At 37.0% G+C, this 16,334-nt stretch overlaps 1 protein-coding gene across 1 annotated transcript; it reads right to left on the reverse strand.

Moving 5' to 3' along the window:
* Positions 1–8,279: 8,279 nt before the first annotated feature.
* On the reverse strand, positions 8,280–14,170 carry LOC104233987 (ubiquitin-ribosomal protein eL40 fusion protein). The gene is made up of 5 exons (XM_009787469.2): positions 13,898–14,170; positions 13,696–13,782; positions 13,302–13,404; positions 8,613–8,679; positions 8,280–8,495 (listed from the first exon to the last, which is right to left on the reverse strand). Exons 1-5 carry the CDS (start codon positions 13,998–14,000, stop codon positions 8,469–8,471), a joined length of 387 nt encoding a protein of 128 aa, XP_009785771.1. The 5' UTR covers positions 14,001–14,170; the 3' UTR covers positions 8,280–8,468.
* Positions 14,171–16,334: the final 2,164 nt, after the last annotated feature.

Below are 16,334 nucleotides of genomic sequence, written 5' to 3' on the forward strand. Positions count from 1 at the left end.
ATACCCCTTATAAATAGGAAGAGGGGACTTCCAAAAAGGGGGCTGGTTCTCTCTCCCTCTCCCTTTCTCTAGAAAACATGTAAACATACCTCTCTAAAGAAATTAGAGGATCTGTGATCCCAGACCTTCATCAGATCTAAAAAGGGTCTTAAGGTTCTTGTATCTGTTATCATTCGTCTTTATCAAATAAAAGAGGATCCGCTCCACTCAAGATTTGGTGAATCTTTTCCTTTATTTATATTTTATTGTCATTTAATGTTACTTAATGCATCTTTCTTTATGCTATTAAATCTGGCCATAATCACGACCAATATTTATACTCGGCTATGTTTTTCTATTCATATTATTCATCTCGGATCTAGAGTTAATTATCTTTAACTAGGATTTACCCCTTCATCTTTGATTGATTTATTCAAAAAGGTTTTAATATCTTTTGAGTCAAACAATTTGGCGCCGCCTGTGGGGATTTTCTAGTTAAAATTTTAGTTTCCTTTAGATCTAAAATTCAATTCCAACTATGGAGCGCCTTCAGGGAAGCCAAACGAATTTGATACACCAAATAGTTTTTGTATTTGTTGTTTGTGCAAATGAGATACTAAAGAATATTATATATTAAATATTACATTAGCCAAGGGTTTGTTGCCTGTTTTTATTGGGCAATTAGCACACAAGTATCATGAAATGTCGATACTTCTATACATTTAAAGATTGTGATTTTCTTTTTGGTTGGGAGTACATTTGATTAGGCTAAAAATATGCTAAATTTTGTATTTCTTGTATAAAAGAAGTGAGGAACTTGATTCTGTCACAGCATACTTCTAATTTGTTGCCATCATATTTTAGACATTGTTAATTTCCGGGGTGTAAGAACGAGAAAACAAAGACACTTGAATTAAATGTCTGAGGGATACAACTATAATTATAAGATAGCTCAGGGACCAATGTAAAATTATCCAAAAAATAATGGGTCTAGAAGTGGGACCAAAGGGCGGCAGTAGTAGGAACAAAGCATTAGATTTTGGTTCCTTATTTTCTCCGTTTAATCAAACCTTTGCGTATAACTCTCCTTGCAAATATCATTTTCTCTTTCTTTCCCACACATCTTTCAGGTGTGGAAAGAAGAGTACAAGTGTCATACAAATGGAGGTCATGCTTACCAACACTCTGTTAACGTGAGCTCTACCCACGCTTTTAGCCTCCGTCCAGTAGCCCAACATTACACTTGGCAGCTAAATTACCACTGTTTAGAGGACTCAAACTAGATCTCAAGTATGGAACACGGCGAATCATCCTCCGATATGACTCACCATCCGTCGTCAACCAAGTCACAGGGACTTTCCAAATAAAAGAATAAAGGCTACGAAAATATTAGGCATGAATTCATAAGCTACTGCCCGAGTTTGACGAGTGTCAACTCGACTAGATACCCCGAGCACAAAACATCAAAATAGACGGCCTTGCCAAATTGGTAGCGGCCATTGAAAGCATAATCAAAGAAGGGAACGTGATCAGACTGAGGTAACGAATGCTTTTATTTTGTTTTAACTAACTATTTCTCCAAGTGGAATAAAAATAGGGCCAGTCACCCAAGAAATGCGTCGTATTCTCCAATGCAAACAAAATTAATCAAACTGGGACCCACCCAAGAAATGCAGAAGCTAAGCAAAACTGGGACTCATCCATGAAATGCAGAATCTAAGCAAGACTTGGACTCTCCTAGGGAATACCCCGTACGACCAAGGACCATCGCCAAAAAAGAAGAGGTCGACCCCTACGGCCAAGGGCCATCGCCAAAAAGAGGAGGTTGACCCCCTACGACCAAGGGCCATCGCCAAAAAGAGGAGATCGACCCCCTACGGCCAAGAGCCATCGCCAAAAAAAGAGGTCGACCCCTGCGGCCAAGGGCCATCGCCAAAAAAGAAGAGGTCAACCCCTACGGCCAAGATGCATCGCCAAAAAGAGGAGGTCGACCCCGTACGGCCAAGGGCCATCGCCAAAAAAGAAGAGGTCGATCCCTACGGCCAAGGGCCATCGCCAAAAAGAAGAGGTCGACCACTACGGCCAAGAGCCATCGCCAAAAAGAAGAGGTCGACCCCATACGGCCAAGGGACATCTCTAAAAAAAAAGACGTCGACCCCTATGGCCAAGATCCATCGCCAAAAAGAGAAGGTCGACCCCGTACGACCAAGGGCCATCGCCAAAAAAGAAGAGGTCGCCCCTTACGGCCAAGGTCCATCGCCAAAAAGAGGAGGTCAACCCCGTACGGCCAAGAGCCATTGCCAAAAAGAGGAGGTCGACCCCCTACGGTCAAGGGTTATCGCCAAAAAAGAAGAGGTTGACCCTTACGGCCAAGGGACATCGCCAAAAAGAGGAGGTCAATCCCGTACGGCCAAGAGCCATTGCCAAAAAGAGGAGCCAAGAGCCATCGCCAAAAAGAGGAGGTCGACCCCCTACTGCCAAGAGCCATCGCCAAAAAAAAGCGGTCGACCCCTACGGCCAAGGGCCATCGCCAAAAAAGAAGAGTTCGACCCCTATGGCCAAGAGCCATTGCCAAAAAGAGGAGGTCGACCCCCTACGGAAAAGGGCCATCGCCAAAAAAGAAGAGGTCGGCCCCTACGGCCAAGGGCCATCGCCAAAAAGAAGAGGTCTACCCCTACGACCAAGAGTCATCGCCAAAAAAGGGAGGTTGACCCCGTACGGCCAAGGGCCATCGCCAAAAAAGAAGAGATCGACCCCTACGGCCAAGAACCATCGCCAAAAAGAGGAGGTCAACCCCGTACGGCCAAGGGCCATCGCCAAAAAGAGGAGGTCGACCCCCTACGGCCAAGGGCCATCGCCAAAAAGAGGATGTCGACCCCGTACAACCAAGAGCCATCGCCAAAAAGAGAAGGTCAACCCCCTACGGCCAAGATCCATCGCCAAAAGAGGAGGTCGACCCCGTACGGCCAAGAGTCATCGCCAAAAAGAGGAGGTCGACCCCTACGGCCAAGGGCCATCGCCAAAAAAGAAGAAGTTGACCCTTACGGCCAAGGGCCATCGCCAAAAAAGAAGAGGTCGACCCCTACGGTCAAGAGCCATCGCCAAAAAAAGAAGAGGTCGACCTCGTTCAAACCAAGACGGGTTAACATTTCGACAAGCTCGAACTAACACCCCTACGACCAAGGGACATCGCCAAAAAAGAAGAATTCGGACTCGTCCGAATTGACCTTCGGCCTCGTCCGAATCGACATTCGGCCTAGTCTGAATCAACATTCGACTTCGACCTCGTCCGAATCAACATTCGGCCTCTTCCGAATCAACCTTCGGCCTCGTCCGAAATCAACCTTCGGCCTCGTCCGAATCAACCTTTGGCCTCGTCCGAATCAACACTCGGACTCGACAGAATCAACACTCGGCTTCGTCCGAAGCAACATTCGGCCTCGTCTGAATCAACTTTCGACCTCGTCCGAATTCACATTCGGCGACCTTACTCGAATTCACATTCGGCCTACTCGCCCGTCCAGATTCGAGGACGCAAATGACCTCCTCCGATGCCGCCATCCCGGCCTCGACGTCCTTCCCCAACTCTACCGTCTTCTCGATCGACTCATCACTCGAGTCATTGGCCCTGATCAAACTCTGTTAAAGTTTAGCCCGCGGGGATACCACTTTGTCCTAAAGATCGGCACCCTTATCCACGATCCACACTAGTCGACCTCCCCATCTGAATTTCTCGAACTACGATTAATGAAATTCGCTCACCAATCTCGACCATGAGATGACCTCAATAAGCGGAGGGACAAACTGGGTCAAAATTAGATTAGAGAAATTTGGCACGCAGAGATATAAGGTCGAGGTCGAATAGTTATCAATAAGGCCGAGCTCGGACAGTCATCAATAGCCGAGGTCGGACTGTCATCAATAAGGCCGAGGTTGGACAGTCATCAATAAGACCGAGGTCGGACAGGCAGAGATCAGACAGTCATCAATAAGGCCGAGATCGGACAGTCGTCAATAAGGCCGAGGTCAGACAGTCATCAATAGCCGAGGTCGGATAGTCATCAATAAGGCCGAGGTCGGACAGTGATAAAATAGCTAGTTTGCTTTGGAATCCTCAAAGGAAATATTCTACTCAATATTTCCCCTAATTGTATTTTTTAGAATTTTCTATGGATATCCCTTATAAATAGGAAGAGAGGACTTCCAAAAGGGGGGCTGGCTCTCTCTCGCTCTCCCTCTCTCTAGAAAACATGTAAATATACCTCTTTAAAGAAATTAGAGGATCTGTGATCCCAGACCTTCATCAGATCTAAAAAGGGTCTAAAGGTTCTTGTATCTGTTATCATTCGTTTTTACCAAATGAAAGAGGATCCGCTCCACTCAAGATTTGGTGAATCTTTTCCTTTATTTATATTTTATTGCCATTTAATGTTACTTAATATAATGCATCTTTCTTTATGCTATTAAATCCGGCCATAATCACATCCAATATTTATACTCGGCTATATTTTTCTATTCATATTATTCATCTCGGATCTACAGTTAATTATTTTTAACTAGAATTTACCACTTCATCTTTGATTGATTTGTTCAAAAAAAAATTAATATCTTTTGAGTCAAACAAGAATATTAAAAAAACTTGATATAAAATGATTTTCTTTTAATGAGTCTTATATAACGCGAATCCAAATTAATTAGGATCTTATGCCGGGGAAAAAGTAGAATCGCCTTTGGCTCATCATTGACACATCCTTGCCAGCTTGATTGCTTTGTTTTTCTCATCTGATATGTTCATGACAAGATTGTTTTGGAATTCTCCATTTCACTGTCGGTGGTTCAACAACAACACCTGCTAGCTTAGTATTTTTCCACAAAAATTAAAATTAAAATTAAAATCTTAGATTAATTTACTCGGCATTTGCATTGTTTTCTTTCAGTAGATATGGCCAATATTTTATTTTGAGTAAATAAATAATGGTGTTAAAATAGACCAGCAAAACATATACTCTTTTATCATTTTGAAAAAGCAGGTTTATGAGTATTGAAAAAAGAGTTCCTCCTTTTGTTGTGTGAGGGTGTGTATATACTCTTTGGTTTTGTGGAGTTTTGAGTTTTCCTTTAAAAACTTTCTTATCTTGTTATCAACAACAATGACGATTCAGTAAAATCTCACTAATGGGGTCTTGGGAGGGTAGTATTTACGCAGATCTTACTCCTATCCGAGGGATAGAGAGACTGTTTTTCTTTATCTTGTTATCATTTTGTAATAATATTCCTATTAATTTCTTGTTAGCAAGAGTGGATCATAGACCATACTAAAGTGTAATTTTTTTATGCAAATCCGAATTAGTCAGATACCGTGTATCATGCGTAAAACCAAAAAACAAAGGAGTTGTATGTCCAAAACTCTTTTTTCAAGTTTCGATCATATCTATGTCCACACACTGTCTTAGATTTTACTAAAGATATATTGTGGTTGTGAATATTGAAAAACTATTACTCCACTCGTCGTACATGTGACATGACTTTGATTTGTATATTACGAAAGAAAAAGTTAGAAAATATAAAGGAAAAAGTAGGGTTTGTCCCTAGTTAAAGAAAGACAAGAATTATTTAATTTCTTTGTATGAATAGTAGAATTTTCTGTTTGTTTTGCCATTGACTCGAGGTGTAGATGCTGCAGTGATTTAATATTACTATTGATTATTTATGACATATGAATTCCCAAGACTCCTTTTTGACTTCATGTCTCTTATTTCTATATCTTTTCCACCTAGTTTTTCTTACCTAATCTCCATATACATAAAATTTGCCTTAAATTTTGCTCCTTTTTCCTTGTTAATTTGCAAGCTGCAACTATATAGGTCTCTAGCTATTTGTCCTCTACTTCTTCGTAATTTTAGAAGTTGATTCTTTAATACAATCGTTGTAAACATTACTATAATTGTAGAAAAAGAATTTTGCTATTATAGAAATAGTTAAAAATATAGTTTAAACATTATGATTGAGAAATGTTCCCCCCACCCCCACCCCTTTTTTTTTTTTTTTGTACTTTTGCATTTGTTAGTGGATCAAATCACACCTAAAAGTTCACCAGCTATATAACTATTGTAATGAAAGATATATATATATATATATATATATATTAAAATAATGAAATCATCGATATGTGTGTTAATTAGAAAATAAGATGGAAATCAAAGAATTTCTTGAAAATATTGCAGGATCGTTGTATTTGTGGGTTCGTTTTGAATATATGCGATTGATGTATATATAGTGTAACATCGAATATCCATTCTTTGTTTGAGCACAATAATGATGTCTGCGGTTCGATGATTTTTTTACTTATAATTGTTTTTTAAAAAAAGTTTTATGGCCTATTTCACATGATATATTCATCTTAAGGCATAATAATCAGTACTATTAAAAATTTGATATCTTTGTAATAATTATCTTTTCTAATTAAATTGTAGCGGATTATTTTATATTATTTCTCGGAAGAGTAAGGGGCACTAGTGTTGTCCTCAGAAGTCGGTATTTTAAACAACAACAAACCCAATATAATCCTACTAGTGGGGTTTGGAGAGGGCAAAGTGTATGCAGACTTTACCCCTATATTATGGCGATAAAGAAGTTATTTATGATACACGCTCGACTCAAGATGAAAAAATACAACAGTAGCAATAAATAGTACTCCCTCCAGTCCAAAATAAGTGATTTTTTGGCCTTTTTCTTGTGGTCCAAAATAAGTGATTTTTCCAGATTTCAAGAATGAATTAATTATTTTTTTCCTGCATTGTCCTTGGAGTAAATAGTGTTGGAATATGTGTTAGGAGTGTTTATGTGAGATAGTAAAGGTTACAACAACAACAACAACAACAACAACCCAGTATAATCCCACTAGTGGGGTCTGAGGAGGGTAATAGGTACGCAGACCTTACCCCTACCCCGAGGGGCAGAGAGGTTGTTTCCAGGAGACCCTCGGAGATAGTAAAGGTTAATATGATCAATTTTATTGGTAATTAATACTAAAAGATGAATTTCTTAATTTATGTGAAAACAATCAAAAAATTATTTATTTTGGACCGGAGGGAGTAACAACAACAAAATATAAAGTAACTGAAGCGAAAGACACAAGAGGATATGGGCATTTTAAAATTTTAAACTAATAAATGACATTAAATATTGGTAATAATGAATTCAGGAGCGTAACAATCAAAATTTGATTGGAAAACTTTGTAAAAGCTGAAGCAATTCATTAGCTTGGACGCTTCTAATCATGCTGGGAATAATGTACCTAAAAAAAGTCGTTGTGGGAATAACGTTAGGAAAAGGTGCATTGGGACTGTGGGAGTGGTTGAAAAGTGAAAATAATAGTGGACTCCTTTTAGTGCACGCTTTTCCATTACCCTATATTTTATTTATCTAATAATTAATGACGGATGCGATAGACAAGATTATTTGCATATGTAATAAATAATTAAGTTGTCGTTTGAATATAAAAATTATGATTTTCTTTTTTAAAAAAATTATTTGGAGTTAAGTTAAAAATAATTTTTGTTATTTAAAATTGCATTTGAATTTACTTGAAAAAATATTACAGTTTTATAAGTGAAAAAAAATCAAAAAACTTGAAATCGTGGTTAAAATTACTTTTTAATATTTAACAAAACACATTTTTGAAAAATATCTCCGAAAAACGAAAATAAAAATCCATGAACGTCCTAAGGACTTAGAAACAAAGCAAACCTAACTTAGATCTCTTTCAAGTAGTTAAATAAGTATTACGAGTACAAGCTGGTATTTCTTTATGACAGAAAAATTATATGAAGCGTTACAGGGCTTATTATGAATAAAATATTTATTTTCCGTTATTTTCATTTTATTCAAAAACCTTTAAAGACAGGTAAAAATGCTTATAAATGAGCTAGACAAGGATAGCTTGCCGGCAAAAGACTGATTAGTGGGTAGTCTTTTGATTTTCGAACAAGAAGCGAGTAAATTTTCTTCGATTGAATCTAACGATGCGACAATTGGAAATTAGTCAAAATCAATTATATAATTCTTCTATAGTGTTTGGAAAATCCATCATAACTGGACTATTTTAGCTGATTGTCAACTAACTGTAACCTTAAGAATTACATTCACAAACAGATTTAGAATTGGGAGCATTACTCTGCTGTAATCAGTAAAAATGATGTTACCTAATACGGCAATAAAGATTAGTTTGTTGCGATTCATAAACCAATATCACAGCAAAATAGCAATAACTGTATGCTAATCGACTTGATCTCCCAAAATATGAAAGCAGCAAAGACTCTTCATTTACCTCCCAAATACAAGTCCATGAATCTTTAAAAGGTAAATGGAACAGAAACCCAACAATAAATCCAAGTACAATTTGTTTCTTTGACAAGAAAGCCAAGTTCAGTTTCTGAAAGATATAATACCGCCAGCAACTACAAGTCAGCAGCAATAGAAATTTACGTCTACTTAATCTTCTTTTTAGGCCTCAACTGCAACCCCAAAAAAGCAACTCAAACTAGTCAGCAACAATTATTGTCCGCTGAACTAAATGTCAATTTAAATTTATCAAGAAAATTAAGTTAAAATCAAGTATTTGATGGTCTAACCTGGTTGCTGTGTCCACACTTCTTCTTGCGGCAGTTGACAGCACGAGGATGCAATCGAGCATAGCACCTTTAGGTATTTTTAAAAGGTATGAATAAGAAACAACTACTGGCGGAGAAGAAAAAAAGAACAAGCACGGCATGATGACAATACATATTAGCTAACAGCCAGATGGAAATAACAGACATCACATTAGAGATCAGCATGTTACAGAAAGACAATATTCCCTCTGCTAGTGGCCATAACATGCATCCAAACTTCAGCTACGTCAACCTGCCAGAACTTCGACGAACTTTTCATAAATTCTTAAAAAGGATTGTGTTACTAAAAATTTGGAAACCTTACAACCAGAACACAAAAGATTAAACCCGCAATCATCAGTATTCAGCAACCCATCAACTTCAGGAGTAGTGAAGATAACTTGGATGCTAATCACAACATCAAAACTGGGCAGATGCTACAGGTGCTAGAATTGGACTTAAATTTTGATGAGACACGGCCACTTCTGTTGCTGCTTATGAGAGTACACTCACTTTGATGAGAAAATTTACTTTATGTTAAATACAACTATGACTAGTTGTGTTTGTCTTGATTTGCAAAGTGGAACTTGTGGCTTACTGATCTTACATCATTACCTTTCTCCCTCCCTCCCCCCCCTCTACATCCACCCACCATCACCCTCTTGACCCATCTCAATCTTCTTCTTCCACCTCCTCCCGACACAAACCTCTTGAGAAAGAAATCACAACAAAAATACAATATTTATTATTCCCAGAAAACACATTAAGATGCCTAGACTGTAACCCCAAAGCTACCAAGGCCAAGAAATAGAGTAATAACCTTCACTGGTCCTTCAAGGCTCGTCTACAGTTTCAACAAGTTTGCACCCCGACAAGCCTTGCAGTAGGGGGGCTTTTGTAGTCATTTAAATTTTATTGAATTTAAATTCATAAAATAATTTGGATTATATTTGAATTTCAAGATATATTAGTCCAAACAAAAAATTGTGGCTAATATAATGGATTAAATATTTAAGTCCAATAGATATGGATTTAATTAAAAGCACAATTTTGTTGGGCTAATCCATTATTTGTGCTTCAAATGATTGAGCCCACTTTCCCAGCCCGAGATCACATCTTATCCTAAAGGAGTACATTTGTTTCGTGTGTCAAATGACGTGACACACCATAACATAACATGGCAAGTCATATTGTAATGCAAATGAAAATGCATCGCATGTACATGTGATATGTTCTACCAATAAGAGATTTATTTGTATCAAAGCTCTCTCTTGTTTGTTGTGAATTCATCCCCCTTTTAAGTTATGGTGGACCCTTATTTATAGTTGTGGATGAGGAGTTATGATGAGAACAAATTTATTTACTTTGATTTGATTGGTTGGCTTGAGTCACCAACCACACATATTAAAGTTGTGACAAAGCCACATTTGATTGGCCACAACACTTGCACACGCGGCATGTTTTCATTGGCCTTAATATTTGACTTGGCATGCTCATGCTATGCCATTTGGTATATGGTATACCCTATAAGCTCCTTTACTTGACTTGGCGTACCACACCATTTGACACATGATACATTTGGCCCTCTAGGATAAGATGACATCTTGGGCCAACAAATTTGGCTCATTATTTGGATCCCAAATAAATGGACTAGCCCAACAAAATTGGACATTAGTTAAACTTATATCTAAAGGACTTAAATATTTAATCCAATTAGTAATATTTATTAGACTAATATATCTTGAATATAAAATAATATCTAGATTATTTTATGGATTTAATCTAACCAATTTAAATGTTTACAATTCTGTCTAACACAAAGTAAAATTTCACCAATGGATTATCCATGAAAGAAGTTGTTTCAATGTTTCATAAGACAGAATGAGATGTAGGTACCAGGATGGTCAAGTATCAGTTTTGCATTCAGGCATTTTGGAAATAGCACCAAAAGATATTCCAACATAGTATAATGTTAAAAAAAATGGATTCCAAGGATCTAATAAGGAATCACGCCATCCTAGGGGAATGCTGGAATGATGAGATAGAAGAGAAATACAAAACATCGACAAAGCCACAATGGTTGTCAATGAAGCAAAGGTTAATGTGAGGCTATAGATGAGTTAGTAGCACATAATTGCTAAGGATACTATCCAATAATCCAACCACACAAATAGAGCACAAACTCTCTTTTTTGGGGGTGGGGGGCTGGGGGCAGCACCACTGAAAGAATCTGCTTATATTTAATGTTTAATCAAATAATATTTCAGGGAAATACTTGACAGTGTGTTCTTCTCTCCCCTCTTCCTTAGGGGTGTCCATTCGAATCGGTTTATCGATAAATCGAATCGATTATTTGTTATCGGTTTATCGATTTCGAAATTTTCCTTATCGAGTTATCGATTTCGATTTCGATTTTGTCCTCTTCGGTTATCGGTTTATCGATAAACCGATAAGATATACTAAAAAGACAAAAAAAATTAATTAATTTTTTTTTAACCTTATTCTATAATACCCTTCCCTTTACCCTAAGTCCCTAACCCTATTATTTCCTCCACCACATTTAAGGAACGGTCATATTTAAAGCTCAAGGGAATGAAGTTCAAATTAATGGAAAACAGAATTAGCCGTGATGATGTATTTTGTTTTTTTTTATACCGTTGGAGTGTTGGTGGCATACATTTGATCCATTACTTTAGTTTCGTTGCATGTGCTTGTTGACACAATTTTTATGTTATAAACGGTGTTCATCTTATTTTAGCTTCTTTTTGTCCATATTAGTTAGGCGTGTTTATAGCGATATACTTTCCGTGGAATCCAGCAAATCTTCTTATTGGTGTAATCGATAACCGAATTGATAAGCCCCAAAAATCGATAAATCAAAATTGAAAAAATCGAAACCTTATTGAAACGATAACGATAAGCATATGTACAAATCGATAATCGATAAGGGTTAAAATCGAATCGATAAATCGAATGCACACCCCTACTCTTCCCTAGAGACAAAGTATCCAACATAGCCGCTCTCCAACAATAACAATCCTCTTACTTGAAAATTGCCTGCTTTAATCCACAAATTATGCTCTTAATGCTCACCCAAATAGAAGTTTATGTCGTTAAAGTATATGCCAGATTCCCTACAAACCATTAGTTCAAAATCATGGCACTAGCATCATCATAAACACTTATGCATTCAGTACAATCATCACAGCTACTGTTAGTACTAATAGCTGTGATAGCTACTATCACTCAACTGCAGTCACTTAAGTTGTCATTTCTAAGCAAACTATTTCGATCTGTCCACCTTGAATAATGGAGCACAACTTCTCTTTTGAGGGGGTGGGGGCAGCACCATCGAGAGAAAATTTACTCATGTTTCCGGGCAATACTTGAAAACATGTTCTCCATTCCCCTCTTCTCCTAAAGGCAAAGTATCTAATATGATCCTTTGCAACAGTAACAACCATCTTACTTAAGAATTGTCTGCTCTAATCCACAAATTATGAGTCATAACTCATAAATTAAATGATGAATCAACTAATGTATCAGGGACAGCATGTACTTCTTACCCCACTTCTCCTAAAGGCAAAATATCCAATATGCTCAGCAACAGTAACAATCATCTTACTCATGATTTGTCTGCTTTAATCCACAAATTATGTTTCTTAACTTTAATGCTTAATAAAAAACTTATGTTTCAGGGAAATACTTGGCAGCATGTTCTTCTCATCCCCCTTATCCTAAAGGCAAAGTATCCAATATGACACTCTGCAACAATAACAATCATCTTACTCAAGATTTGTCTTCTTTAATTAATCCACAAATTATCCTCTCAATAAAAGTTTAATACACTTATGCATTCAGTACAATCATCACAGCTACTGTTAGTACTAATAGCTGTGATAGCTACTATCACTCAACTGCAGTCACTTAAGTTGTCATTTCTAAGCAAACTATTTCGATCTGTCCACCTTGAATAATGGAGCACAACTTCTCTTTTGAGGGGGTGGGGGCAGCACCATCGAGAGAAAATTTACTTATGTTTCCGGGCAATACTTGAAAACATGTTCTCCATTCCCCTCTTCTCCTAAAGGCAAAGTATCTAATATGATCCTTTGCAACAGTAACAACCATCTTACTTAAGAATTGTCTGCTCTAATCCACAAATTATGAGTCATAACTTATAAATTAAATGATGAATCAACTAATGTATCAGGGACAGCATGTACTACTTTCCCCACTTCTCCTAAAGGCAAAATATCCAATATGCTCAGCAACAGTAACAATCATCTTACTCATGATTTGTCTGCTTTAATCCACAAATTATGTTTCTTAACTTTAATGCTTAATAAACTTATGTTTCAGGGAAATACTTGGCAGCATGTTCTTCTCATCCCCCTTATCCTAAAGGCAAAGTATCCAATATGACACTCTGCAACAATAACAATCATCTTACTCAAGATTTGTCTTCTTTAATTAATCCACAAATTATCCACTCAGTAAAAGTTTAAGCTGTTAAAAGTGCAAGCCAGGTTCCCCCCAAACCACTAGTGCAAAATCTTATCATAAGTAACATCATAACCATAACGAAAGAGATAGGCAAAAGAAGAGCTACTCATATGTTTATCACAAAACCTACTGATTCAACAATAAAAGGTACAGTAGGGAGCCTACTTGCGGCATATCATCTTGTCCTGATTGTATTTCCTAGCCAAAGCCATCAACGATGGCTCAATGATTCCACCACGAAGCCTCAGCACCAAATGTAGAGTCGATTCTGCATTTATAAAATGCAATAAAATAAAACTATTAACTTTCACTTCAGTTAGGGCATAACTGTGACATTCGAAAATCTACATAATGAATTTGACCTTAATTAGTAACAAATTCTGTGATCTTAGTCTCTCTATTTAATTTCAACAGATCTAATGAATTTCTAGTTTCTAAACCATGTGACTACTCATCTTTTAAGCTAACAGAATATAATTAAGTAGTATTTACTCTTTGTTTAAATTAGTTAAATTTTACAATTCTATTAATTGAATCATAAAAATACATAACAACTTACCTTTTTGGATGTTGTAATCGGCCAAGGTGCGTCCATCTTCGAGCTGCTTACCAGCAAAAATCAGCCTTTGTTGGTCCGGTGGAATTCCTGAATCAGCACAAAAACACAAAATCACGGACTAAATAAAATAAATATTAAAAAATCATAGAAATAAGCAAATGAAGATGCTAATGTGTCACAAAAACAAGTTTTGTAATACTACCTTCTTTGTCTTGTATTTTGGCTTTAACATTGTCGATTGTATCACTGGATTCAACTTCGAGAGTTATGGTTTTACCAGTGAGAGTTTTCACGAATATCTGCATTTTCGTTACGAGCTGCGGCTTCCTTTTTCCTTCAACTTCTCGCGTTTTTCCTCACAGCTTGAGATGTATTTATAGGTAGGGTTTAGTGGCGGCTGATGCCCGTTGGGCTCGGAAGGGATGGGGCTTTAAGTCATTTTGATCAAACTTGGCGAAGTTTGGCTGAAATTGACTTGTCAATTCGGCTGCAACCCAAGCTAAACGCATTTAAGAATGAAGAATTTTCAGAAATAACTATTTTTTAGTGGCTATTAACTTACTATAGTTATCATATACATAACTATTTTCTGTAGCTACCTTTCAGTTGTTATGGTAATGTATTTGATGTATTCGAGTTACTGTATTCATGAATACAATAGCAAAAATTAGCTAAAAAATAGGACAGTCCAGCTGTCAGCCGCTGTATTCACATGTATCCATACCATGTATTCATGAATACAACGTAATAATAGGTCTTTCCAGTTGTTTAATAATGAAAAGATGCTAATTTAATGGATACACTCCTAATATAACTCGCCTAAATCAATTATAACACACAACATTATCAATCTAATTAATGAGAAGATTTATTAGACGTGCTTTATTGAGTATATTTCATTGGTTGTATTCATTAATTTTCTATTTGTATTGAGAGTATTTTCCTGTATTGTTGTTTTAAATATAGATGAATACACTTAGATTGAGTGCATAACTAATTGATGAATAACATCAAAATGATAGAACTAACAATATATTTAAAAATGTTGTTGTATGAACTCAAATACATATAAATATATCTAAATATAACAGAATACAAGCACTAAATTTAGGGTTTAGGCATTGAACGACTTTATCTCTTCAGTAACCAAGATCAACTGATGGCTTCTCACGTGCAATAGGCATGTAAGCGTAAAAATTGCACGGAGTGCCCTATTTGGTCGCCCCCATTTAATCAATACCCTTTTTTAAAAAAACTTTTAACTTGTACCCACTTTTTAAACAATTTCAACCCCCGTTATCCTCCTCCTTCTCCTCCTCAAAGTTATATCCGCCATCAACCTCTTTCTGAAGTCCGTGACTAAAGGTCCTTACTTGATTGAATGGTGGCAATAGATGATCTGTTAAATGACGAAGCTACAGATCCTATTTGATAATGCATGGCATTAGCAGCATCATATTGGTTATGTAAATTGTTAAACAGTTCCTTGCTTTATCAAATATCGATTAGCAGTTCCTTTGGATGATTTAGTTGTTGAACTAATCATCTAAATAATTGGTCCGATTAGAGAGTTATAAGATGAGGTATCCTTGCTATTGAATGCTTTATGTGACAGTAAAGCAGTTATTTTCATGTTTTCATGACAGTATCATTATGAAGGGAACAAGACTCTAGAGCTGAAGTTCGCCAGTTACAAACAAAAACTTTAGTTTAAGTTCGTCAGTTACAAAACAAAAACTTCAGCTCTAGAGCTGAATTTCGCCAGTGACAACATAAAAACTTCAGCTCTAGAGCTGAAGTTCGCCAGTTACAAAAACAAAAGCTTCAGCTCTAGAGCTGAAGTTCGCTAGTTACAAATAAAAACTTCAGCTATAGAGCTGAAGTTCGCCAGTTACAAACAAAAACTTCAGCTCTAGAGCTGAAGTTCGCCGGTTACAAAACAAAAACTTCAGCTCTAGAGCTGAAGTTCGCGAGTTACAAAAACAAAAATTTCAGCTCTAAAGCTGAAGTTCGCCGGTTACAAAACAAAAACTTCAGCTCTAAAGCTGAAGTTCGCCAGTTACAAAAACAAAAATTTCAGCACACTTGGTTCAACACACTTGCTACTTCAGTCCCGTCTACTAGAATGCTGAAATTTTGCGTGATTGTCTTTGCTACTTCAACCCCGTATGCTGAAGTTACGCAAAAAAAAGTGGGTACGCTAGCAATTTTTTTTGCAAAGCGGGCACAAGTTAAAACGTGACCCAAAAAACGGGTATAGATACAAATGCCCCCATATAAGTACCATGGACTTGAGTTGTCGTAGCCAATTCCTCGGAGGCAGAATCACCAGCCTTGACCTTGCGAGCGTGTCTTGGGATGACGACTAATTTGGCCTTGTAGGTCTTCAACCCAAAAACTTTAACACTTACCACAACTTTTTGGAGCAAAAAAATTGAAAATTGAGGGAGACAATGGCGTTGATAAAGGAGAGAGCTGGGGAGAGAAATCTGGAGCAAAAAATATTGAAAACGGCCATGGCAGCTGCTAGGTCTCCATGTTGCCTAGAGAGTGGAGAGAGAGATCGTGGAGAGAGAAATAAGATATTATGTAGTGATTTTGGGAGAGAATAAACTGAAAGAATGAAAGAGAAAAATATT

The sequence above is a fragment of the Nicotiana sylvestris genome, chromosome 12 (genome assembly GCF_000393655.2).
Source record: "Nicotiana sylvestris chromosome 12, ASM39365v2, whole genome shotgun sequence".
NCBI lineage: Eukaryota > Viridiplantae > Streptophyta > Magnoliopsida > Solanales > Solanaceae > Nicotiana > Nicotiana sylvestris.